This window comes from Athene noctua, chromosome 19 (genome assembly GCF_965140245.1).
Source record: "Athene noctua chromosome 19, bAthNoc1.hap1.1, whole genome shotgun sequence".
In the NCBI taxonomy this organism is placed as follows: domain Eukaryota; kingdom Metazoa; phylum Chordata; class Aves; order Strigiformes; family Strigidae; genus Athene; species Athene noctua.
In genome coordinates, this window is record NC_134055.1 from 6,943,601 (window position 1) to 6,970,257 (window position 26,657).

General features: G+C 59.2%; 1 protein-coding gene across 1 annotated transcript; it reads left to right on the forward strand.

The window, feature by feature from the left end:
* Positions 1-26,657, forward strand: TMEM132E (transmembrane protein 132E). The gene is made up of 9 exons (XM_074923015.1): positions 1-126; positions 12,523-13,420; positions 14,314-14,454; positions 18,075-18,267; positions 18,515-18,658; positions 22,344-22,549; positions 23,138-23,417; positions 23,499-23,690; positions 24,218-26,657. Exons 1-9 carry the CDS (start codon positions 54-56, stop codon positions 25,244-25,246), a joined length of 3,156 nt encoding a protein of 1,051 aa, XP_074779116.1. The 5' UTR covers positions 1-53; the 3' UTR covers positions 25,247-26,657.

The window sequence follows — 26,657 nt, forward strand, 5'->3', positions numbered from 1 at the left end:
TGGCTCCGGGCCCACCCGGCCCCCCGGCTTTCTGGGTGCCCCCCCATCTTGCAATGGCCTCTCCGGAGAAGGTGCCCCCCGGGCCGGCCGCCCTGCTCTGCTGCCTCTGCTCCCTGCTGCTCCCCGGTAAGTGCTGCTGCGTCTGCAGTAGGCGGGGGGGGTGGGGGGGGTGTTGCACCCATCTCCCCCCCTCCAGCCCCATCTGGCTCCCCAGGCGCAGCCCCTTCCCCTCTGTGCCTGGCTGGGACCCCCCCTCACACAGCCGCCACCTCCCCTGGTCCTCTGTCGCCGTGTCGTGTGTCCGTGTCCCCCCCCCCCCCCCCCAGCGGAATGGGTAAAGATTAGAGTTTATTCCCGGCTTAATAAAATGACAGCTTGTGCTTGCTAGCGCTTGCAGCGGGTTGTTTCCCCGGGCAGGGAGCGGGGTGCCGGGGGGGACATGGGGTGAGGGGGCTTCGATGCCCGTGTGTCGTGTCCCCCCCCCTTGCCTTCTTAATGCAGAGCTGCTTTAGCGGGAAATTCGGGGTGTGTGTGTGTGTGTGTGTGTGTGTGTTATCCGCGATTATCCAATCCCTTATCCCCCAGACCCGCACCCAGGCACTTTCCCAGCCTGTGCTGGGTCACAGGGCGAGCATTGCTGAGGGGGCATCATTTTGGGGTGTGGGGTTGGGGGTGCAGCCTCTACCATCCCTCTGCTTTTTTTTCTGGTGTCCCCCCCCGGGGTTTGGGGCTGCCCTGGGCAGAGGGGCCCCCGCTGCCGGGGCTCACTTGCCTTGAGTTACCATGGCCCAGCTGTGGTGGCGCCCCGGCCTGCCCCGGTGACAGCCCTGGGGATGCCGGGGGCTTTTTTTTTTTCGGTGAGCGAGGCCAAAGAGGGGTCCCTCACGCTGGGGGACACGGAGCTGTTTTCTGCGGATGGCTTTTCCGGCTGGTTTCCAGGTAAACCCCAGCCCCACAGATGCTCCAGCTGAAGCGGCTCTCCCCAGCATCTGGCTTGACCAAGCGGAAAGTGGGGGCCTGCTTTCAGTTTGGGGGGAGCCACTCGGGCCCCTCCTGTCAGCCCAGCATGTCCCAGGGGCTGGGGGCTGCGCTGTCCAGCTCAGCTGACCCCCCCGGAGCCGGAGGGGGTCCCTGGACCATGCCTGGCTCCATTTTCGCACCAGCAGCCTGTGGCTGAGGCACTTCTGGGGCTCGGGCTTGGGCATCCGCAGCCCCCTGAGGCTCTTTGAGGGGCTCGGGGAGCTGCTCACCCCCAGGGGTGAAATGAGGAGGTGGGAGGATGCTGACGGCATTGCAGGGAGCTGGCAGGGGGCTCCCATCCTTTAAAAAAAACCCAAAAAACAACCCTGTGACCCCAACAGTGAGCAGAGATGCCGCAGGCTGGCGAGCACCGCAGCTTTACACAGTATCCTTTGGGGGGGGCAGGTGCTGCCCCCCCCCGTACCCCGAGACTGGGTGTTCCCTGGGCAGAGCGCTCGGGGTTTGCAGGCAGCGGGGAGCGCGATCTCCTTCCAGTGGTGAGACTCGGGGCTCCGGGCCGGCGCGTCCCCATGGCGGGGGCGCTGCCGAAGGCGACGGGAAACATCCATCCCCGTGCGGGTGATCCATCGGGAATCGCTGCCGGTGCGGGGGCTGGATGCGGCTCCCCGCTCCCCATCGTCTCCTGGGCGTTTCCAAGCCCCCCTGTTGCTGCTGGGACACCAACGGCCCGGTGGGGCAGGCCTCAGGTTTACACCAGGGCAGAATCTGGCCCTTGGGATGGGGGACGCGGGATGGGGGGCTGGTCCCCGTGGTGGTGCTACCAGTGTGAAGCAGACGAGGGGGGCCTGTGCCAGATGCGGGGCTGGAGCTCGCTGCGCTGCCGTGGGGGGATGCCTGAGCTGGCAGGGAGAGAAGCCGCTGCCAGGAGTTTTTAGGCTCTTTCCAGGATGCACAGCTGCCCTCGCTGCCGCTTCAGCCTTTCCTGGACAAATAAAGGTCCTGGAGGGAGCCAGAAAAGGAGACTGAGAGCTCCTAGTCCTCCCAGCCTTTCTTACAAATCGCTCAGGCTGGTGGCAGGGGTCAGCCTGCGGAGAAGCAGCACCCTGCTCTCTGCCCAGGGTTTTTTATTCTCTTTTCCTTTGTTTTTTATTTAAGAGCAGCCCTTAGCACCAGCCTCTCCCTCTCTGCACTCCCCTGCCAGCCCCGGGAGCTGCTTGGCTGCTGGCCCCGGATCAGCTGCTTCCAGAAAGGGCTTTTGTGGCACCTCCGGGGTGGGATGCCCCCGGGTGGGTGGCCCTGGGGCTTGTGAGAGGGGCCCCGGGGTGCTGGTGGCTTGTGCTCAGCGCGGTTGTGCTGCGAAGCTGTGAGGGACCTGTTGGGATGCGGCACGGGGGAGGATTTACACACCGGTTTACGAAATAACTTGGGCTGTCTGTGAGGTTGAGCCTGGACTTTGGCGTCTTCTCTCTGCTGCCTGCTGAGCCTTGTCCCTGCAGCGTGCCTCAGTTTCCCCTTTCCCCGAGGCAGCACTCGCCCAGAGGCAGTGGTCCAGGGGTGCTGGGGTTATCCAGCATCTCTCCCGGCACGCGAGGCAGGCTCGGGGTCCTGTGCCGGATCCTACAGCCCCAGCACCTCCATCCTGCTGCCCATGGGGACAAGGCTGTGCCGCTCCCCCTCTGTCTCCTGCCACTCGTTCCTACCATGGGCAAGTGGGGCTGGGGGTAAAGGATGATGCTGTGGCCCATGGCTCCATCCCTGGTGGGGGGCTCCAGCCAGCACACTCCAACCCCGGCAGGGGGAATGCAAACCACCCCCCATCCCCATTTCAGCTCGGAGTGTCTCCTGGCCGGGGGTTTCCAGACCAGCAGGTGGAGATGTGCAATAACTCGCTGCCAGACAGGGAACGTGCACCCCGCGTTTGCCATTTAACGCCTGAACTGGGACTGCACACCCGGCGTTGGCTTATTTAACAGCCCCCACCCTGGCTGTGCCGATGGGCTCAGGGTGGCCGAGCACCTTCAGCTCCAGCTGGGAGCCCAGAAGAGGCAATAGGATCTTTCCTCACCCTGGCAGGTGTGTGAGAGGACAGGATCTGGCCTCTGAGCTGGATTAAACCTGGCACAAGTTTTAGCTTTGGTGCCGCAGAAAAGGGAATCATGCAAAGTTCCCCTCCATCTTCCCCCAATCCCAATATCTTAAATCCCAGCAGGATGCTTGTGCTGGGACATGGGGCGGTGAAATTGGACACCCCACCGGGAAACTGCATTTTCTTCTACCCCCTTTGACCTCTTGGTGATGTTGAGGAAAGAGAAAAGGTTGGGGCATGCTACCGGCAGCATGCTGGAAATCCTCTGAGCCATGATTTTGTTGAGCATCAGTTGTGGGGTTTGGACCCAGGATTTTGAGATGCCTGAGGTGCCTTAATCCTCTCGGCCAGAACCGTCCTTCTGTGTGTTCACGGTGCTGCACCCTGGGCACAGCCCTCCTCATTGCTGGGGGAAACTGAGGCAGGGCATTGGGTGGTGAAAACACCCTGGCTGGGGATTGCTCAGCTGATCTTAGAAATCTGTCTATTTTGGGATTTTTGTAAGTGCTACTATTTAATTCACCCCACTGTGACCAGCTGCTGAGGTCCCTCCTTGCCCAGCGTCTCTGCATCCTAAAAAGGGAATGAAAGGATAAACTAACGCAGCCGGGTCCCTGCAGAGCATCCCTGATGTTCCACCAGCACATCCCAGCTCCATCCCCTCCCGTAGCCCCCAAGCTCTTAACTGGGAGGTGGAGCAGGACGTGGCCTCATCCCGAGAGATGCAGGGGCATGATGGTTGAGGGAGGGGTGCTTATATGGCATAATCTGATTTTTTTTTTTTTCCGGCTCTTGCAATTGCCTGGCCAGAAGAGCCCACGATGGGCGTGTGGGGGCACCAGCAAGCTGCCGGCGCATTCCCCTCCTGTGCGGCGCCCGTCGCTGCCGCTGTGTGAGCATCCCATCCATCTGGAAAAGGTCACTCTCGCTAATCTAATCAGAGTCTTTTATTATTAAATACACGGCTCTGCTAACGAGCAGCCCCCTGGGGAGGGAGGCAACTGCTCCTGGGGTGGGGGGTGTAGTGATGGGGCCGGGGACCCCACTAGTGCCTTTGGGAGTGGGTTTCCACACAGGGAGTTTGTCCTGTGTGCAATACCAGAAAGAGAAAAGGGTCAGTGCTGCAAAGTGAGGCCAGTCCTGTGCTCCTCGTCAAGGGGAAGGGAGGCTGGAGCTCACAGTTTCCCTGAAAATTGGGAGAAATGGGATCCCCCAGTCATGTTTGATGGTGGCCCAGCGATCCCCACCCTGGGGGAGGCACCAGGTAGGCTGGGGGATTTATGGACTGTCACCTCTCCCCCAGACACCCCTGGATTTGGGATGCAGAGGCTGGTCCTTGGGATGTGGCTCTCCTGGGCACCGGTCCCTTCGTTTTTCTTAAGCTGTTGCCTGACGCGTTGCTGCTCCCACCCGGGTACATGTCCCTTGCTGCTGGCTGGGGGCTAAGCCCCTCGCGTGCTGCTCTGGCCTCCCAGGCAGATACCACAATCAAGGCAATTCGCAATCTTCTGATGAAGCCACTGTCTCCTGCTGGTGAGCATTTTCCCATCACTTGGACAGTATTTGCCATCCTTGATTTTTCAATAGCTCTGCTAAAAGCCCTAGCGGGTGCTGCTGGGGTGGCTTTGCCCCCGCTTACAGGTGCTGTCACCTCCCACCTCCTGCAAGAGTCAGTGGGGCAGGTTTGGCCCTGATTTAAACGGGCTTGGCCTGTCTGGGCTCTTCCCCAGGACTGGCAAAAGTTGAGTTAATTCATTTTTAATTTAATGTTCTTTAAGGAAAAGCTATGTTTTCCCTCTTGAAGATAAATAAGATTGGAAATGCACTACCCACCCCTGCCAGCTCAGTGTGGCTGCTGGGTGCACTCCTCCTGGGTACCAGCTAAATTCAAAAAAGAAGGGGATGTGTCAGAGCTGTGTGGGTTTGGTGCTGGGGCTGCTTTGCTGGGTGGCTGAGCTGGTGAAGTCCCCAGCTCTGCTTCTGGGGTGGATGGGGGACCCCAGCCCTGGTTCTGGGGCCTGGGATTGGGTTTATCTGTGGTTCCTTGTGTTCCTTGGGTGCCTCTGGACTTGAATCCTGCTCTGGCTCTGAACACAGCCTGACACATGTCACCGGGGGGGAAATTAATTGGCATCTTATCAGTCTGAAACGTGTCACTTGGGACAGCCTGGGCTGGCGGTTGCAGTGGGGAGGGAAGGCACAGCCAAGTGGGCATGTTTGGTGTCAGATTTGGAGGGTGCTGGGGAGATGTTCCTGCTCCTGGCCACGATGGGAGGGGACAGAGAGGGGGACAGGGGGTTCTGAGCAGGACATGTGACTTTGGGGGGGTCGTTGCATTGCCTCTGCCCCCACACTGTGATGCTGGGGGCTTCTCCCTCAGGAGCTGCTGTCCTGTCCCTGCTTCCTCAGGGGTTTGGGGCTCTCCCCTGCTGTCTGTCCTCTCACTTCGGGTCCCTAAGGGGGTTATTTGGGGAAAGTGTCCATGCCCACCTGCTGCTGGGGGGCTGTTCCCAGCTCCTGACATGGAGGAGACCCAGTATGGGGGAGGCCCCAGCCCAGGAACCCCCACAGCATATGCTGGGGGCCAGGGGCTGCCGGCTTTATCCCAAGGCTGTTCTCCACGCCCTCACTACCTTTGGAGCCCCTGGGCATCCCTATGGACATTCGTGGTCAGGCACTTCCTCATCCTTTTCCCCCACGCCCCTGTTTAATTAATTTCTTCATTTTTCTTCCTCCTCCGTAAAGGTCCTCTCCTCCTGTCCCCTGGCCTGTCCCTTCCCGTGATTTGTGGAAATTGCTCTAAAGTAGCTGCCGCGTAAAAGCCTTGGCTGCTCTAGGAATTTATGGCAGGCTGCGCCTCTGCACAGCACATCCCATTTAGGCCATGTTTATTTATTCTTTTAGGTTCCTTGCTTTTTTTCCCCCCTGTACCTTTTAATAATTTCCTGGGGGAAATGCAGAGCTCAGCACCACAGTCTGGTGTGGTGCTGGGACGGTTCCCTTTTGCTTAGTGCTGCTGGCCCCGAAATACAGGCTGCTTGCTGGCCTGGAGCTGAGTCTCACCAGCATTTCTTATTGCTTCTGCTGATGAAGGCGGGCTGGACCTTTTGGAGAGGGAGAAGTCTCAAGGAAAGGAGAATCCAGCAGTGCCCACCAAGCATAAGCACAACCCTGCATTAGACACTAGAGAATCCACTCTTGAGCCAGCGCTGCCACTCACAGGAAGACTTGATTTGGTTTTCCTGGCCAGCACCCACCCAGTTCCTATCTGGATCTGGGAAGCCTGGACCAGTTTAACCTCCTGGGCCCTTGGTGCCACGGACCTTCCCAGCCCTGTCGCCCCGTCACTGCTGTGGCTGTGGGCAGAGCTGGGGGCCAGGAGCTCCCTGTGCTCCCCTCTTCCTCATGGCCGCAGCCAGGGTGTCTCACTGCCACGCACCGAGGGCAGGTAATTTTACATTTGTAACAATTATTCACTTAATTGAGTTCCAATTAGCTGGGACTGGAGGTGAAGGCTCTCAGCACGTCAGCGGGAAGGGAGAGCTTGTTGTCTTTTATGTTGTTGAAAACAATTTTCAAGACTCTGACTGCTGGGAAACATTTTGAAGGTTTCCATGAGGGGCCCACCTGTATTTTCTAATTTTGGCTTGTATTTTATTACTGGCTGTATTTTTCCCTGGAAGCGTGGAGTGGAATGGGGCTCGTGTTAGGGCTGAGTTTAGAGTGGAGGCTGAGGCGTAGAGGCCTCTGTTTCCCTTCTTTGTTGTTTTTTAGGGTGTTTGGAGGTGCTGACCCGACTTGGGTGGGAGTATAACGTGTTGGAAATCGGAAAGGGATGGGTGTGATGGCTGTTCCCGGGGTAGGTGGGAAGATGGCCCGCAAGCCTGGCCCTTCTCTGGGAGCTGGGACTGCCTCTAGCTGGAACATCCAGCTGTTGGGGCATCCAGCTGTGGGAGCTGCAGGTGTGGGACATCTCTGGGAGCTCCAGATGTGGGGGACAGCCAGCATTTGGGGCCGTTGTTGCCTGTGTTTCCTCTTTGTGCTTGGCCCTGATAGCAAAGCCTGGACCACCAGGTGCTGGGGTGCTGCAGCCTCCTCGGCTGGGGAGCGCAGTGGCTTTAGGCTGGCTTAAACAAACCACGGGTTGGGACATTTGTGCTGGTGGCCTGGTGGGGAACAACCAGGCTGGACATCCTCCTCGGGGGCTGTGGGGTTTTGCCATGGTCCCCTAGCTCTCTGCTTTGGGTGGGCCGTGACCCCATCACCTTATCTGGCCCATGTGGGGAAACGGAGGCAGCAGCATGTCCTACCCTTGTTCCCCTGGTTCAGCCCGGCTGTGGGGTGGGGTGCGGGGGCATGGGAGAAGTAGCGGTTTCGGCGTGGCTGGTGGTCCCGGCAGTCCTGCGGGAGGGATGCTGTTGTGTGTCAGGGAGAAGCATCCCCTGTGTTTGCAGAGATCTGGAGGCAGTAGCTGTGCCCCAGGGTGCTGCACCTTACAGGGTGCTGGAGCCTTGGACCACTGGTGGAATCCCTTTTCATCCTGTGGCCAGGCTGGTGGCCAAATCCCAGTGAAACTCCTTCAAAGGAGTCCTGAGTTGGGCTTGAAGGCAGTGTGAATCCCTCTGTGAGGGACAGTAACACAGTGCCCTGCCACGGCCCCTCCATCACTCCCTGTGTGTTTAGTGTGGGTTTCACCATCGTATCAACTCAAGTCATCACTTTAGGGGTGAATTTCCCGGCTTTTTCCATGGTGGGATGGGGGCTGGGGGGCCAGGCAGGCCCACCACGGGCAGTGGCCATGGTGTGTGGTGGTGGCCTAGCAGGAACTGGGGTGGCCAGGGCTGGTGTCCCACGTCACTGGTATTTCAGCATCTCCCTGGAGCTGAGTTTGGTGGCCACTGATGCACCAAGCCCCCCGCACTGCCCATTAACACCACGAGAGATTTTAACCCTCCTGGCGTGACCTCAAACCTCCCCTCTGGCGTCTTCTTCTCCAGAGCTTTTTCCTATATGCTCTTCCCCTGCTAAGTGGGGATATACATGCTGAGAACCCCCCACCACATCCCATAGGATAAGCCAGGATAAAGGTCCCCCCCCGGAGTGTGGCTAAAGTGATCCCTATGGCAGACAGCTGGGGCTAAGCTGGAGCTCAGCGCTCAGTGCTGGATAAGGGGAAGAGGAGGAGGCTCTTCAGCCTCGGGATGGTGGGTGGGAGCAGGGATGGGGCTGGTGAGGCTGCAGCAGGAGCAGGATGGAGGGGCCAAGCCACAGTCCCCGCCATGCCCTGTTTGCTGGGGGTTTGGGGCAAGAAGGGAGGGTGAAGGAGCCAGCATCTCCCACCAGCTGTAGCTACGTCCAGTCTGTCTGTCAGCCTCTTCTCCCGTATGTCCATCTGTCTGACCCCAGCATCCCCCAGCAGGGGCAACAGAGCAGGAGGTGGCCAGTGAAACCCTGTGGTGGGGCCCTCACCAAGGGGGACAGGTGCTGCAGATCCCCAGAGGCATCAAGACCCCTTGGCTGGTGGGGGGCTTGTCTTGACTTTAAGGCATGGCTGGAGGGTGCTGCTGCTGTCCCCACGTGCCCTCACGGGCCGGGGAAGCGGCTTGGCCCACCTGGCCACATGGCTGCAGCTGGTGTGGGGCACATCTGGCTGGACAGATGTGGGGGCTCGGTGAGGGGGTCACCAACAATTGTGCATTTCCATCCCTCTCTTCCCCCCTCTCCGCACTGTGGGTCAGTCACCCCAGCTCCCTGTGGGCTGCCTTGGGATGGGAACAAGGTGACACACAGGAGACCCGTCCCATCCCGCTGTGGGGCTGGGGGGGTTCCTCAGCCCGGGGGGTGCCAGGCACAGAGATCTGCTGTTTTGCTTGCAGTGATGAGCTGCGAGGGTGGAAGGGACCATACGGTCCCCTCTGCGCTGGCCTTATAAACCCAGGAATGCAGGTCAGGCTCTACAAAAGCCGTTAACTGCAGTGGGCTGCAGAGCAGAGCAGCGACCGGGGCTTAACCCTTCTGTCCTCCCAAACCCAGCCAGAGGTGGGGGCATGGGAGCCACCTTCCCTCCTGGGGGCTGCTAAAAAACCAGGGCAGGGGCTGGGGGCAGGAGTGTGGGGACTGAAGTCTCCTGAGCTGTTTTGCTTGTCTGTCCATCTTTCCAGCTATCTTCCTTCCACCTCTGAGCTGTTGTGCTGTCCGTCCTTCCTTCCGTCCATGATTCCTTCTATCCCCTGAACCATTGTGCTGTCCCTCCATCCTTCCATCCATTGCCTCCTCTCCCTCTTCCTAGAGCTATGCTCTTGCTGTCCAGCCGTTTCCAGTCTGCCCATCTCCTCTCCGTCCATCCATCCATGCACCCTCTGTTCTCTCTGCTGATTCCTCTATCCTTATCCACCCTTTCTTCCCCGCTGCCTAGCCAGCAGCCATGCATCCACAGAACCATGCATCTCCTTCCTCCCTTCTCCTTCCCTCCCTGCCCTCTGTCCCTCCATGGAGCAGAGGCTCGGGCTGGGCTGTGACCCACCCTCCTGGCGCCCACCCCGGGCTGGATACAGCTGGGTTAGACCCTCTCCCGGCAGGATTAGTTTATGGCCAAGGAATGGAGGCGCCGGTCCCGTCCCCCTCCTGGCGACAGATTATAGCATCATTTAAATGCATTTTGTCTGTGGAAGGAAATAGCTTCTCTGGGTGCCGGCAATCCGCCTGCGCTGAACTAATCGTGACCGTGGCGTTAATCTCCGTCTGTGCTCCCTCCCTCCCCATGGCCGGGGTGCAGGTCTGTGCATGGGCTCGGTGCCAGGGCCACCCTGCATGTGCCCACCGTAGCAGGGCTTGGCCACACCGAGTTGCCAGTTGCCGTGGTGGCTTCTCTGAGTTGAGCAGGGTCCCCAGCAGACATCTCCTCTGCCTGGCTGCAGGGATGAGAGGGGCTTTCCTTGCTCCCCCTCCCCAGTGTGCAACCCTTATTTGCCATCAGTGAATCCCCACGGCAAGGAGGAAGGAGACGGTTGCTGGGGGCTCGGGCTAAGGGTTTCTGCCACGAGCCGAGGCTGGGTGCCAAATTGCTGACAAAAAAGTGGCTGTTTTTGCCCTCCCAGCACAGTGGGTGGTGGCGGGTGCCCCTTGCTGGGCACTTGCTGGGGTGGCACAGGGGATCTCCCCTCGGAGGGACAGGCAGTGACACCAGCCATTTTGCACTGTCCCAGGGTTGGGTTTTGCTCGGAGCCATGCTGGGCACTGAGTCGGGTGGTATTTGGGTGTATTTTCTTTGTGAAATGATCTGATCCTTCCCCAAACCCCAGAGGTTTTTAAGGGATAAAAACTGCCACTGTTTTGGTAAGTCAGTTAAGAGCCTCTTTCCTGGGCTGCCCGCACCTCCCTCGTCCTGCTGGTATCTCGCCCAAGCGGTCAGGCTCATGTCGCTCCAGCTGGTGGATCCTTTTCCTCAAATAATCTCATGCTTTGCAAAAAATCCCCTTTCCTAATTGCTGGGGATGGCAGGAGCAGCAGTGGCTGTGTCAGCCGGGCTGCAGGGAGGATGCGAACCTTCATGTTTCTCAGCAGAAATCAATCTCTGTGAGCCAGGGGAGCAGAAAGCTCCTCACTGGTGGTTATTTCTGAGCAGAGTGGCACCCGTGGGTGCTTCCTGGGGCTCAGCACCTCTCCTCCAGCTCCTGGGCTCTCTGGGGTGGGGAAGCAGAGCGGGACAGGCTCAGCAGCTGACAGGAGCAGGGTTAGCAGGACAGGTGCTGGAGCTATGCCCATGGTGGTGGGGGCACGGTGACCCCACTGGTGATGCTGGCAGCATGTTCCCAGCCTCCATCAGCTCCAGGGAATGCTCTGCCTGGCTCCCAGACGAGTTTCATCCCAGGCAGTGTAGCTGCGGACGCCGCCCGTCCCTGTAGTGGGTGCTAATCCTTTTATGAGCCCCCTAAGCTGCTCAACTCCCCGATGCTCCACAGCAGAGAGGTCCTCAGGGGGGCTGTGGGGTCCTGCTCCCCCTTCAGCCGTGGCCAAGACCATGCTCTCGCCTGGGGAAAGCCCCAAGGTCCCAGCACGCTTCAAAGCCCCCGCCGGGGAGAGGGCTGAGCCGTCACATCAGCGCCTTTCGCCGCCGTTTGACACAAGTAATTTGGGCTCTCCTGCTTGGGAGCCGCTTGGGAGCAGTTGCAATCAGCACGGGGAACGAGGGATGCGGGGGGCTGGTGGAGAGCCGAGGGGGGTGGGGGGAGACACCCAGGCCTCCTGGGAATTGCTGGCAGCCGCTGGCGGATGCGAAGACCTTGAGATGTCTTCCAGGCTCCCGCAGCTGCCGGCGCAGCACGTGCCGTCGGCCTGGCTCCGCACCGACCCCCTCTCGCAGCATTTGCTTGAGCAGAAAGATTTTCGTGGGGTTTCTCTTTGCTTGCTGGCCGCAGCAGGGGGGTAGCCAGCTCCCTCTGAGGGTCTCGGGTGGCTCCAGCCCATGGGAGAATGTGGCCAGCAGGCACCGTGTGCTGCCTGCACAGGGGCTGCCTGCTCTGCCTGTGTGGTGTTTATTTTTTTTTAAGGCAAAATGGTCAAAATGAAGAACAAAATGGATTTCCTAAGGGCCATCAGACCTGGGCGCTGCTGGGGTTTGCACAAGGTGGCACCAACATCATCTTAATCACTTTTTCACCAGATTGTGTCCGTGCCTGGAAAAATTAGGTCTGGGCCACGTTTGGAGCGCAGGGGTGGCACCATGTGGGTGGCACCCCTGGGTGGGTGATGAGTGACAGACTGGCCGTGACACTGCCTTTACAGGTAGCTCCTGGGGACAGAGCAGATCTGGGGTGAAGGAGATGATTTAGCCACCTTCCCCTTGTGATCTGGAAGCTAAAAGCAAGAGAAAAGCCTTGATTATAGATACTTGGTGGGATATGCCATCCAAAAATTAGCCTGGGCCTACCTAAGTTTTGTTAACCAGCCTCTGGAGAAACTCAGCATCCTTTTCTCCTCGCATTTGAAGCAGGGGTGTAGCCAGTTATGCCCTATTTCTACAAGTGGATCCGTGCTGTGTCTTGGCATGGGTGCTGGGGTGGGTGACCAGTGCGTCGGGCTCCCCAGGGGCAACACTGAGCTTGGATGTGGCTTCAACATGCCCTGGCCCAGCCTTGGGCAGCTTTTGAGCATCCCTCCTTGCTGGGTGGCTCATCCCATGCTGAGGGTGGGTTTGGTGAGGCTGGAGCCACCTGCTGGGAATCACAACGATGCCCGAGGTCCTGGGGAGGCTTTCTGTGGTTTTGGTTTGCAGGAGAGAAACCCAGCCAGACTCTCGCTGCCCTTGCAAGGGGTCTGGAGGCTGAAGCACCAGCTCCTCCTTGCCATGGGGCTGGTCTCTTCCCGCCTGGGTCTCTTCTCCCTGCTCTGGGGCTCAGGAGATGCTCTGGAGGAGGATGCACCACACTAACCTGTGCTCTCCGTCCCCTTCACAGCCCATGCCAAGGGGCCAGCCCCCAGCCCCGAGCCCGCTGAGCTCCCTGGTGCCATCACGCTGCCCGTGAGCTACCGCCTGTCCAACACCCGCTTGGCCTTCTTCCTCAAGGAGGTGGGAGCCAGCCCGGTGGGCAACAGCAGCACCCCCCTGCAACGTGCTGAGCCCTTCGTCGTCTTCCAGACCAAGGAGCTGCCTGTCCTCAACGTCACTCTGGGGCCCTTCAGCACGGGGCTGGTGCTCCCCAAGGAGCAGCTGCAGCCCTCCAGCACCCTGGAGGTCCCCGACCGCCTCACCGTCAACTGGAAGGTGCGCGCCTTCATCATCCAGCCCCGGCTGGTGGCTAACCAGCCCGTGGTCCAAGTGCTCTTCTACGTAGCCGGCCGGGATTGGGATGACTTTGACGTCACCGACCGGCTGCCCTGCGTGCAGCTCCATGCTTTCCGTGACGCCCGTGAGATCAAGAGCTCGTGTCGCCTGCGGGGCAGCCTGGCCATGTGCCTGGTGCAGGCAGAGCTGCCCCACGCCTGGTTCGGCCCCGCGGCTGTGCCGCTGGGCCGGCGGAAGAGCCCTGAGAGCCTGGAGGTGCCCGGCGAGAGCCAGCAAGCCGAGTTGTACTACACCCTGCATGCCCCCGACGGGGCGGGCCAGTGCCTTGGGGAGACGGTCCCCCGCCGGGGTGCTGGGGGAGCCAGGACCGAGGGTCCCACGCAGCACCCGCTGCTGCGCATTGGCAGCGTCAGCCTCCTGCAGCCCCTCCTCGGGCAGCCCATGCAGGAGCACCGACTGGATGGCAACATCTTCATCCGCCTGCCCGACAAGCCCCTCAAGCCCGGTGAGGTGCTGAGCATCCTCCTCTACCTGATGTCCAACTCCACCGTGGAGCATTTCACGCTCAGGTGAGGTCTCGGGGTGCCCCCGCCTTTTGAGGGGGTGGATGTTTCGGCTGGGAGGGGATGGGGAGGGTGTGTTATGAGACCTGCTGGGAGCTGGTCTGGGTCTGGTGGGGCTTTGCGAAGGTGGGAGAGGCTAGAGGAGCAGCTGCCACGAGGTTTTGCAACGTTTTGAGGCCTTGCAGTGGGAGCTTTTTGGAGGGAAGGGCAGGGCAGGGCTGTCTATTCAGGGTTTCCTTCTCTGCATCACCACTATGGACTGCTGCCTTCGCCCTCCCAGTGCTCCCAGTTGCACTGGGAGGGCCCTGCCAGCAGATGTGGGTTTCTTCACAGCCACTCCGGGGATGAGGTGCAGTACAGCCATGGGGCTGCTGCAGAGTGAGTGGGGGCTCCCCATGTCCTCCCCCATCCTGCCCCAGAGCCGGGGTGAGAGCAGAATGGGGCAGTGGGCAGGAGGTGCTGAGCACTCTGGTACTGGGAATTGTGTGGGGGGACCCTCTTTGCTGCATGTCCCTAAGGATGAGGGGATAAGCCCTGGCCCCGTCTCTTCAAAGGGCATTTACAAGTGTCCCTGTGGCCACCAGGCCAGCAGTGAGCTCCTGGCACAAGGACGTGGCACTTGAGGGTCTCCCCTCCTTTACCCCAGGGGTGCCCAGCCCCACAGGGGTGTTACTGCCCTGGGGGGCAGCACTGGGGCTGGGGGACCAAAATCCTGCTGGAGGGGTGATGGGGAAGGGGAACAAAATCCCATATAAAAGAGAACCTGGGACCTGGGGTGAGATTGCTCGAGCCAGGAGGGGTTGGGAACGAAAAATCCCCCTGCACCCATGGCAGGGGACTGCAGGGGGTCCAGGGGTGCCTGGGGGTGAGGGTCTGGCCCTGATCGTTGCTCTCCACAGGGTGAAGGCCAAGAAAGGCGTCAACCTGCTCAGCACCAAGTCGAGGAACGGGCAGTGGCTGGTGAGCTCAGAGCTGCTGACGGGCGGCAAACACTCCACTGCCACTGTCGACGTGACCAGGGTGGACGGTGACGGGCCCAGGTAGGGGGTCCCCGTTATCCCCCTCCCTCAGCCCTGGGGGTGTTGTGGAAATTGTTGGGGTTTGGCCTGAAGGGGCTCTCCCTTCATCCCCATCCTGGGTGCCTGGTTGGCTGCGGTGCCACGTGGGTGCTGACATGGGAAACGGAGACACGGGAGTGCGCAGCCCAGACTGTGGGACTTGAGCAGTTTTGGGGTCAAACTCTGAGTCCATCTGAGGCTGGGGTAACTCCTGCGCTGATGTGGGAAGGGGCTTAATTTTTTTGTGTGTTTTTTAACCTCGGCTGGCATCGTGCAGCTGGCTAAAGGGTGGGTGAAGGTGGGTTTTGTGGCCTGAGGTGGGCAGGTTGTGGTCAGGCAGGCAGCTGTGTGAGGTCCTGCGTTCAGGTGGAATCTACTCTATGCTCAGCACAGGTGACCAGGCTGGGGCTTGAGTAAAGTGCTTGTAAGTCATCGATACCATTTAGCAGCTGCATCCCTGGCTCTGAGCTGGGATTGTTTGGCCCTGCCAGATGCTGGTGGGCACACGTCGTGAATTTTGGGGCTGAATTGTGAAGCCGTGGAGAATCCCCCAGTTTGGGGTGGAAGTATTTTAATTTTTTAAGAAGTTTTAATGCCGTGATAGTCAGCTGTTTGCTGAGTATCCTGGTGTCTCTGGGAAGGAAGGGGAGCGGTTCCCAGGCAAGGTCCCGTCTGGCCCCTGAGGTGATGGATGAGTGTTGGATAGAGAGCACGAACCAAGGTAGCACCTGAGATGGGCAGAGCCAGTTCTGCCCTGCTCGACACAAGGATGATGCCCACTCCTGGGGCTCCAGGAAAGGCTCGGGTCAGTTGAGGAGAGTCCAGGGGTTAGAAATGAGAATTATCTAAAGAGGTGAGGACCCACAAAGCCGAGTTAAAGACCCAGAGGCTGCTCAGCCTGGCGAAGGGAAGACGCTGTGGCCTGTGAGCACACAGGGGCTGCAAGGGTGAGGGGCAGCTTTACTCCTTGCACCCGCGTGGGCAGGACACGACGAGCAAGGGCAGGGGATGGGCACGGGATCAAAACCACCAACAGCAAAGACTCTGAAGTGCTGGCAAGCAATTGTTCCCAGGCTGTGGTGTGGCCATCACTGTGTCTTTGGGCAAAGGGTGACAAGGTGTCTCCAGGAGCTGAGTTAAAGTGTGTTGATGTGCTTGAGCCATTCCTGCACTCTTCATTGGAAATCTCCCCATATCTCTGCCCTCCACCCAAACTGAGCGAAGCTGGGGACGAGATCTTACAGAACAGAGATCATCCTCAGCTCTGTCTGCTTTGAACGTGAGCTCAAAAGCTGTCTGCAGAAAACCCTTCCAAAAGGCTTACCCGGAGGGTGGATTTTCCTTTACCCCACACCAGTGCTTTGACACAAAATGTAGCCACAGCATCCAAGCCTGCAGCCCTGTGGCTGACATCAGAAGTCCCCAGGGCCAGAAGCCAACCACCCTCTGCACAGCCACCCCAGCATCCCTGCTCGTGGCTGCTAGACCTGCCGGCAGCGAGATTCTCTCCCCCTTCCCCCTCTCCCTGTCTGCTGCCGCCGCTTCAAATCAGCCTGGAAAGGTTAGAGACGGAGAATGAATTTAAAGTGATTACAATCACCTTTTAGACAAACAACTCCATCAAATATTAACAGAATGGAAGGTATGAATGACTCAAAGCTGTGTTGCCCTCCAGGCTGTGCAGCCGGAGGAGTTTGTTTCGACAGGGCTCTGGGGGCTTTTGGTAGTGCTGGCTGTGTAGGGAGAGGGTGAGGGCCTTGAGCTTTGGGGTGATAATGGCCTATTTTGGATGTTTTGCACCCCAGCAGCTGCATCCTAAATTATTCCCCCAGTCTGGGCAGCCCCACTCTTGTGTCTGCTGTGGCTGAGAGCAGACAATACTTGGGGAGGATAGAAGATGTCTGGTGCCTGGCCCCTGACAGGGCTTCTTGGATGCCTGGGGGCACCCCATGGTGAGGAGTCCCAGCATCAAACTGCCTCTGGCATGAAGACACAACTCTGGATCACCTTTGAACCTGGCTCTTTGCAGCTGTATTTAATACTTCTGCGTTGGAAGAGGCACCGAGCAGCCAAATCCCCTTCCAGATGGCCTTTGGCGATTCCCCTTGCACCCCCATAGCTGCCTTGGGGGCACAAAGTCCCAGCAGAACCCCACCAGCCATCGTGCAGCAGCTCTGCTGCAAAGCCCCACTGTGGGAGTAGGGCTTGCCATTGCCTGGAGCAGCCCTGGCTTCTTGCTCTCCTCTTCCTCTGCTCCCTTTCGTTCATTATATATTTCTCAGAGAGAAACCCGACTGTATCCTGCACCCCCAGATCGATGGGATGTTCTCAGTGGATGCTACACTGTGAGATGAGAGCAGATCCAGTTCTGGCTCCTCCTCCGTAGGGATTTTACCTTTCCTTGTTCTCCTCCCTCCTTCTGTTCCAGGGGGACTTTTGCTGGCTTGGTGGTTGGCAGGGGCTCTAGGGTGTCCCCTTGGGGATGCTCTGTTTTTGGGGAGCATTGGAGAAGTTTGGCTTGGCAGGGGATTGAACCTTGAGTCCCCCGAAGGCATTTGCAGGTTGGATGCAGAGATGGGAGGGCAGGATTGCATCTGGGGAGGTTTGCTCATAGGGATGGGAGAGTGATCTATGCTGCTGCTGTCAGCCTGTGTCCAGGACGTGACACAGAGGACAAGGGACACCAGCTGCTGAGTCCCCGCGTCCCCTTAGACTGGCACTATGTGCCAGATTTGGCAGCGTGCAGCCTCTTCATCCCGTCCTGCCTCAGGGATGCCCCAGAGTTCACTCCCTGTCCGTTAGCTCTGGGTCCTGCTGTCCTCAGCAGCAGCATTAAATGTGTGGGGTCTTGGGGTCCTGTCTACCTCTCTCATCCCCTGCCCATCCATCCCATCCATCCCATGGCTGCCTGTGCAGGCTGTGGACAGCCCTGCCCCGAGTCCCAGCTCAGTGCTGTCCCATCTATTGTCTGTGGTTGAGCCTCTTTCTCCCGTGCCTCAGTTTCCCCACGTGATCCCCTTGGAAGGGTCTGTAGAGTCAACAGCTTGGGTTGGACTCCAGTAGAGGGACTTACTTGCCATCCCTGAGCATGCTGCCCTCCTGGGTGTGGGACACTTGGGGTTTGACCTGCATGAGATGAGCATGCTGGTGGCAGCAGCCCGGGGTGGTAAATCTGGCAGTGCTGCCGGGAAGACAGAGCTGAGGAGATGAGGGCAGCACCTGCAGCCACCCGCCGTCCCCTGGGGCTGTGGCCACACACTGACCCTGTGATAATCAGTCACCCAGCAGCCTTGGGAGAGTGCCTGCCTGAGCCGCTGAGGTTTTTCTCCTGTTGGGGAGAGGCAGTGAAATGCAGTTCTCTCCCACGGGGAGGATTCCCATGAGAATCTGCAGGCTGCCACTGGAGCAGCCCCTGGTAGAGTTGGGGATCGGGGCTGCTGTTTTTGGGAGCAAGCATCGTGGTGGCATCCACAGCACAGTCCCCCCAGCAGGCATGGGGGAACCGAAAAGAGACCTGCCAGGGATGCTCTGCTGATCCCCGGGGCACCTGCAGGGCCCGGGGCTCCCAGCTCACCGCCTCCCCCGCCCGTCCCCCTGCCCAGGGACGGGGACTCCTCCTCTGAGATTATGCAGCTGGATTTCGAGATGGAGAACTTCACCAGCCAGTCGGTGACACGCCGCATCATGTGGCACATCGACTACCGGGGCCGCAACCCCCCGCCCGACCTGGAGAAGGTGGTGACAGAGCTGACGGTCATCCAGAGGGACATCAGGGCCATTGTGCCCCTGGCCATGGTGAGTGGGCTCCTGCCCTCTGCTTAGCTTATCTGATTTGATGTTGGGGATTGGGTTGGGTTCCCCTGAGGTATTTCCCACCAGCCCATCTGCCCTGTAGCACCTGTACACCCCTACCTCCCACCCCTAACTCACCCACCCACCCACAGGCCTTTCTCTGCCCCAGGGCTGGAGCAAGAGAGGGGCCAGCCAGGATCTGGGACCGGCTGCCTCTGGCCTGATGGTCCCCTTTGCACCCCCTTCCCAGGACACAGAAATCATCAACACGGCCATCCTGACGGGGCGGACGGTGGCCATTCCTGTAAAGGTCATTGCCATTGAGCTGAGCGGTGTCGTCGTGGATGTCTCGGCTATGGTTGAATGCAAGTCCAACAATGAAGACATCATCAAGGTGGGTGTGGGGAGGGGACTTCTGTGACCCAGCAAGGGGCTGAGCTTCTTCCAGGGCACTGACCCCAGTAGTAGCCCAACCTGGAGCCTGGTGAGCTGGGGCTGGTGGATGAGCTGATGTGCTGCACAGACCCACCTCATCCTAAGCATCATTATCCCCTCAGTGGCTTCAGTCCACGTGTTCCTCTCCCTGGAATCTGTTGGTAGAAGGACGAGACTCTTTGTCACTGTTCCCAGAGAGGCTGCGGGATGCTCCAGCGCTGTGCGGGCTGGCACCAGACAGCAGCAATAACTATGGGTTATCACGGCACTTAGTAGTGTTAAGGTGAAATATTGTGACCTCGCCATGTGAGCTGCACGTTTCCATCAGTGGCTTCGCTCGTGCCTCCAGGTGATGTTTATCTCCCTCTTGGATCCGCTGCCAGGCTGAGCTCAGGCCGGGGCTGGCTCCAGCAAGGTGTGGGAGGATGAGTTGGGCAGTTGGGAACAACAGAGGGAAAAAGGGGGCGAGGGACAGGAGCAAGATGGGCTGCATGGGAGAGATGCTGATTAGGCAAATGCAAAAGGCTCCCTGTTGAAGCAGCAGCGACTGCCCCCACATCCACCCCAGCTGCTGAGGCAGCAGCTGGTCCTCAAATCCAGCCATGATTTTTCCATGATGAGACCTATTCATCCATATACATTTTTCTATCTCTCTATGTATCCATCCACCTGCCTATGTTATTCTGTCATCGTTTCCATCCCCCCACGCATCCATCCACCCCTAGACATTGTTACCTTCTCCCAGACGCCTCCCACCCCCCTCTCTCTTCATGCACCCACCCAGCCCACCCTTGCCCTGTCCCTGCTGTGTCGGGCAGGGGCAGTGAGCCATGCTGCGGGGCTGGGCTGTCCCACGTCCCCCCGCCTGGGGGACACCCACTTCTCCCCTTGTCAGGAGCCACCGGGCGCTCCCCCAGCTGAGCCAGGGGTGACAGGCAGAGCCCCAGCCCCGCTGGGACTCGCTCTTCCCAGTGGTCTGCGGGTGACAGCCGGTGTCACAAACTGTTTACCCAAGTTCTTGACTCAAACTCCGATCTGTGCGATTTACAGCACCGGGTCTAATTTATGGAGACTGGTCCTCCGCAGTGTGATAAAACACTGGAGCAATAATACACTTCAGGATGGACTCCAAGACACTTAAACTGTTTAATGTGCTGCCTTTCTACTCATAAATCTATTTACATGCTGTCCCCAGACCTGGGGGGGAGCAGACACATGCACACGAGCTGGGATGAATAATGCATGGAGCAGCCCTCCAGCCCCAGCTCACCTCCTGCTCGCATCCCACTCGCCGCTCGGAGCCCTGTGCAATTTCTTGCTGAGTTATTTTGTGTTTGTGCCGGAGCTTCATTTCCGAGGGAGCTCTCAGTTACCTGCTGAGATTGGGGAGTATGATTACGGTGTCAGGGCTATAAACCTGTTACATAAATCAAAGCTTACATAGTGGGATGTGCTCTCTGTTACTGTAAATAATTTAACATGAAGGAGGGCTGGGGAGCTGCTTCTCCCCACGCTGCCTGTGCCTCAGTGGTGGTCGCTCTTATGTGTAACGTGGAGGGAACACGTCCTGGACTTGTAGACACAGATGTGAAGGTGCCAGGGCCACCTGTGAAGGGTGGTGGGAGAGCACGGGTGGGAGTTGTCCACCCCCTTCTGTGGTGACACAGAGTGACTGCCTGTGCGCAGCCCAGGAGGACCTCGTCGCTCAAGGTAGCGTAGAAATAATCCCTCTTGCCTGCCCATGTGGTGGCCGTGGGGGCTGTGTCCGTGTCGAGGGACACGCAGGGAGTGGAAGGGCCACCTCTGCTGCCAGGGATGCTCGATGGGGGATGCTCACCCTCACCTGCTCTGTGAACCTTTCCCAAGAGTCCACGTCTGCCTCAGGACCCACCAGACACAAGTCGGCTCAGTGGGACTGAACCTCAGGGACCCTGGTCACCCACAGCCACTGCCAGGACCCCTGGCTGGCCAACACGGGGTGCCACCAGCCACGGCGGCTCTTCCCACTCCCAAGGGCCTTGGAGAAGTTGTGTCGGCTTGATCCCATGCTTGAGGCCGTGCCAAGGGGGGAGCTCCTGGCCACAGAAGCGGAGCCAGCGGTGCATTGGCTCGGAGCCCGGGCAGACTTCAGCCTCTCGCTTCCCGATGCCTTGCTGCAAATCCGGGAAGTTTCTCCGAACAAGCATGCACTTTATTTAAAAGCTAATCTGCAGTCACTCCATCATCAGGACAGGCCTGATGTGCTGGGATTTTTTGTTGTCATAGTTTCAACCCCCCCCAGTTGCAAAGTGAGTGGTCCACAGAAGATGATGCTGGGGGGATTTATTAGCTAAGGTAATGCAAGCAGCATCCCATCATATTTATTGTGATAAATGGCACAATATCCAGAGCACTCCTTTACTGGAAGATTTGCCCAGGAGCTCATCTTTATTCAGACGCCGCCCTGCCAGAGATGAGGTTGTCATTTCAGACGTGCTGAGCTGGTATCTCTGCCTCCTCCACTGGCCCCAGGGACCACTGGCACCTTGCAGTGGGCTCCTGCCCTGCTTCTGGGCTCGGAAATACAAAGTTCCTGCAGCTGAATGACCACAGGTGCCCAAAGATAAGATGGGGAGAGAGACAGTGATGCTATCACCTCTGCTTTCAGCTACTGTGCAGTGTGGACTCGACTCCTTATCAGCCATCAGAGTATCCACGTGGGAGAGCAGCTTCTTGGAAATAAGCCCTTCTGTACTGCTGAGATGCTTGGTGTGTCTGAAAGCGGCTGCACTGCTGGCTGAGCAAACAGGTTTTATTTTTCCCTGGCAGCACACAACTCAGATGCGATTCCTGATGGTGTAGGGTGGGGGAGAGGGGGTCAGGGTTGTGCCGTGGGGCCACTGCAGATGAGAGGTTGGAGCTGCCCCAGCCTGGCTGTCTCCTGCCCCCTTGCTGGGAAGGAGAAGTTGCTGTTGACTCTGATGGCCTAAGCCAAAAGACAGGTGATGCTGCAGTGGCATCCTCTTAACTCCTTAATTGGCTCGGATCGGTCGATAATAAGTGGCCCCTGCAGGATGTATTTGGTTTATAGCAAATTTAACTAATGGCATTTGTGTAAATGGGAGTTAAAAGAGAAAGAGCGAGAAGATGAACGTGAGGATTCAGTTGGACTCTAGGAAGTGCTTTCTGGGGTTCACAGGAGGGATGGGGACGAGGCACTGGTGGGTACTGGGACACTGGTGTGCATGGACATGGGGCTGGTCTGTGCTGGCTGCCTGTGCCCTCTTGGAGTGGGTGGAGGAGATTTTGGGCAAATGTCCAGGATGAGCAATTTGCAGCCTCTGTGAAGCACTCATGGGTGCCTCTAGCTTGAGCCATTTGGTGGGGGAGGCCAAGGAAGCTGAAGCACCAAATGAAGGTGCCTGCAAGGACTGGCAGAGGAACTGGGCTGGGGGGAAATACATGTTATGGCCACAATGTGTGTGTGCCCACACATCTGAACAGGGACTCTGAGGAGGTCCACGCTCCTGGGCCACCTTTAACCGGGTATGTGCCAGGTAATATTCTGCCCCTCTGGTATTTCCCATCCTCCAGGCAGCCTCCCGCCAGGATCTCTGGTGTGTCTGCAGGAGCATTGCAACCCCTCATCCTCCCTCCTCTTCCAGGTCTCCAGCAGCTGCGACTACGTCTTCGTCAGCGGGAAGGAGTCACGGGGCTCCATGAGCGCCCGGGTCACCTTCACCTACGAGCACCTCTCTGCCCCACTGGAGATGACGGTATGGGTGCCCAAACTGCCACTGCACATCGAGCTCTCGGATGCCAGGTTGAGCCAAGTGAAGGGCTGGAGGGTGCCCATCCTGCCAGACAGGAGGTGGGTGCTGCGGAACCACTGTGGTTGGGGTCTGTCCAGCCTGCAGAAGGCAAGGTGGAGGTGGTGGTGGTCTCATTGCCTGGTTCAGTTACTTAATGGGGGAGTTTTAAAAGTGATGGAACCAGAGTCATCTCTGAGGTCCTCAGTGGAAAGGTGGGAGATCCTGGACACAGGTTGTATGTTTGTATGGAAGGAGGAAAGTTTCACAATGGGGTTGGACAAATGCTGGAGTTGGTTGGGAACATCCATTCTTGGCAGTGGTCAGAATTTCCCTGGATGAGGCCAGGAGCAGCCTAGCTCCAAAGTTAGCCCTGCTTTGAGGTCAAGAGACCTTCAGGTGTCCATCCCAACCCAGGATATCTTGTCCTCTGAGCTGGTTAGGGGGCAGAGATGCTGGTGACCCTATTACCAGGTGCTGCTAAAGCTCTCGGAGACCTCATGGGCAACAGGCATCTTTTGGCCAGGAGCCACGATTTTTTTGGTGACCTTGTCTTTCTCCATGCCCGGACACCCCTCTCCTGTGGGGATGGAAGAGCCGTGGCAGTGGGGAGCTTGGTAGCACTGCCCACCCGCTGCCCCATCCCACAGGTCAGTGCGGGACAGCGAGCACGAGGAGGAGGAAGAGGAGCGGAAGCAGAGCCGGGGCTGTGCCCTGCAGTACCAGCACGCCACGCTGCAGGTCTTCACCCAGTTCCACACCACGGCAGCGGAGGGCACAGGGCAGGTGGTCACCATGCTGGGGCCCGACTGGCTGGTGGAGGTCACCGACCTGGTCAGTGACTTCATGCGTGTGGACGACCCACGGGTGGCCCGCATGGTGGACAGCTTCACACTGGCTGGGAGGGAGCCAGGCACCACGCTCTTCAAGGTACCCCCAGGCTGCCTTTCTGCCCCTCTGCCAGCCTGGCTGGTGGTGGCAGGCGGTGGCAGGCACCCTCGTCCTCTGCAGGTCGTGTCGCCGCTCGTGGAGGCGGTGCTGGGTGAGACGCTGGTGACGGTGGCGGAGGAGAAGGTCAGCATCACGGACCTGAAGGCCCAGGTGGTCTCCAGCCTCTCGCTGTCCCTCCACCCCAGCCCTGGCAATAGCCACACCATCGTTGCCCGCACATCCGTGCAGCAAACCCTCAGCTTCTTCAAGCAGGTGAGGCCGGGGGGTGTATTTGGGCTTGGGGGGCCTAATGGGGAATTTTGGGTGGGGTGAGGGCTCCGTCTGCAAAACTGCCCTCCCAAATCCTGCCCAGAGTCATCCCAGGCCTTCACAGCACCCACTGTCCTCCACCCCAGTGACCCCAAAGCACCCCAGAAAACTTCACACAGACCTGTGAACCAACCCTGCTCAGCCTGGGGACAGGACACAGCCATGGGGACAAAGGGGTCTGGAAGAAATCCTGTACCGTTCCTGGCTCAGCTGTGGTGGCCACATCTGGCACCTCTGGGGCTGGTATTTTGGGTGGGCCTGGGCAAGCATGGGGAACACTGAGGGAAGAACAGGCAAAAGGGAAAAACTAGGTGATGGTTGGAAGGAACAGGATGGATGGTGGAGGGTTAACAGGTGAATTGGGTGGAGAGAAGTATGCAAAGGAGGACAGGTGGGTGGAGGGATGGACAGGCGGTTGCAGGTGGGACTGGCATCGTGCTGGGCAACCGGTGCCTGTGTTGGTCCCACAGGAAGCGCTCCTGAGCCTGTGGATTTCCTACAGTGATGGCACCACAGCCCCCCTCTCCCTCTACGACCCCAAGGACTACAACCTGGTGGTGAGCAGCCTGGACGAGAAGGTGGTCTCGGTGACCCAGGACCGGGCGTTCCCCTTGGTGGTGGCGGAGAGCGAGGGCGCGGGGGAGCTGCTGCGGGCTGAGCTGGTCATCTGCGAGAGCTGCCAGAAGACCAAGCGCAAGAGTGTGCTCTTCACAGCCTTGGCCAGCGTGCGGGTCCACTTTGGGTCTGAGGAGGACCCAACCTATGACTATGACCACGTGCCCAGCAAGTCGGGGCTGGCAGAGACGGGGGCAAGTACCACCCTGCGGGCAGAGGTGGAGAGGAAAGCAGAGCCGAGTGAGGACGGTAGGATGTCCAGTGCGTCTCACCCCACCGAGGACTTCCCCACCATCCCCACTGGCTTTGTCCAGGTGACCAGGGGGCTGACAGACCTTGAGATAGGCATGTATGCCCTCCTGGGCGTCTTCTGCCTGGCCATCTTGGTCTTCCTCATCAACTGCATTGTCTTTGTGCTGAAATATCGGCACAAACGCATCCCACCTGAAGGCCAGACCAACATGGACCATTCCCACCATTGGGTCTTCTTGGGCAATGGGCAGCCTTTGCGGGCTCACAATGACCTCTCCCCCCAGCCTGAGAGCCCTGGGAACCCCTTGGAAAATGTCCAGACCTGCTGCCATGGAGACCACCACAGCAGCGGGAGCTCGCAGACCAGTGTGCAGAGCCAGGTCCATGGTCGTGGGGACGGTTCTTCAGGGGGCTCCACACGGGACCAGAGTGAGGACCCGCTCAACTCACCCACCTCCAAACGGAAGCGGGTGAAGTTCACCACCTTTGCCACGCTGCCCTCCGAGGAGCTGGCCTACAACTCCATCCCCATCGCCGATGAGGAGGACTTGGAGTGGGTCTGCCAGGACATGGGGCTGCAAGACCCCGAAGAGCTTCACAACTACATCCGCAGAATCAAAGAGATCGCTTAACACAGGGGCAGAGGGGACAGGGCGGGAGGGAGGGGGCCGCCACACCATGCCATGCCACGCCGTGCCACGTCACGCCATGCCACACCACGCCAGCTGCTTCCCTGGGGCTGGAGACCCAAATTTGGCTCTCCTGTGCATTCTCTGTTCCGCGCATCTCACGTCCTCGCCCTGTCTGAAGGCACATCGGTGGCCTTGCTCTTTTCTTGCCCTTTACTGTCTGGCCCATGACAAGGGGGGCAAGCCCGGTGGCAGAGGTGGATGAGGTCAGAACTTTGGGGGGGGGTGTGCGCATCTGGTGGTGGACGGGGCGGGATGATGCTGTGGGTCCTGCTGTGCAGGGGGTGGAAGAGGAGAGATGTCCCACACTGGGGGAAGGTGGTGGGTGGGGACTTCCTGAAGGCAACCCCCTTTGCTGCACTCGGTTGCACAATTTTGGAGGTGAGTGCTGGTTCAGGGATTTGCTGCCCCGTGGATGTTGGGGGGAAGCCGCAAACCTAGAGCCCTCTGCCCTACGCTGCGGGTGATGCTGGGTGAGGCAGGAGGGGAGGGTGGCAGCCACAGGGTTTGGAGCCCCGTGGCCACGAGCCTGGGCACCGCTGTGCCCATCACCTGCTGTCCCCCATCCCATCCCATGCCAGGCGTGGGCCCTGGGGGATGGTGACAGTAATGTTTGTCACACAAGCATCCCTTAGGGACCATGGATGGCTGCCTCTGCCCCCCCTGCCCCCTTGGTGCCCGGGAAGGGCTGTGGCCCCTGGGCAGGGGCAGTTTGGGGGTGCCCAGCAAGCTTGCTGCCTGTGAGCTTGCCTGCCCTTGCCTCTCCCGCTGCTCCCAGCTTTGGGGCCAGTGCTGGGCCCCTTGACCCAACAGCCCTGCTGGGATCTCCAGGACCAGCCCCTGGTTTCTGCTCCCCCTCCCCAGTGCTACCATGTGGCTCGGGAGGTGGTGACTGGGGCTTCCCAGTGCCCCGGGGGGGGGGCCAAGCCTGGGTGGGGACACCCACAACCAGACATGGCCCGAGTCTCCCACTGCCAGCCCAGTTCCCCCAGTGCCAGCCCAGCGGGATGCCCGGAGCCAGGCTCAGCCTCCCTGGTGCCTTCTGACTGCCATAAGCCAATGCCTCCCTGGTCACCCCATGCTGGCACTGGCTCCCAGCCCCTCCGGTTCACCCAGGAGACCCCCCCAGCCCAGGTTAACCCTGTGGGGACCCCGGCTACCAGGGCTGGCAGGCTGGGGGTCCCCGGGCTGTGGTGCAGTCACAGCCGTGGGCACCAAGCGCTTGGGGATGGGGAGCTCCCCCCCCCAGCATCACCCGGTGGAGTGGGGAGGCAGAGGCTGGCAGCGGATTATTTCTGGATCGGAAGTTACCCACCACTGTGTCTCTTTTTTTTTTTCTCTTTTTTTTTTTTTT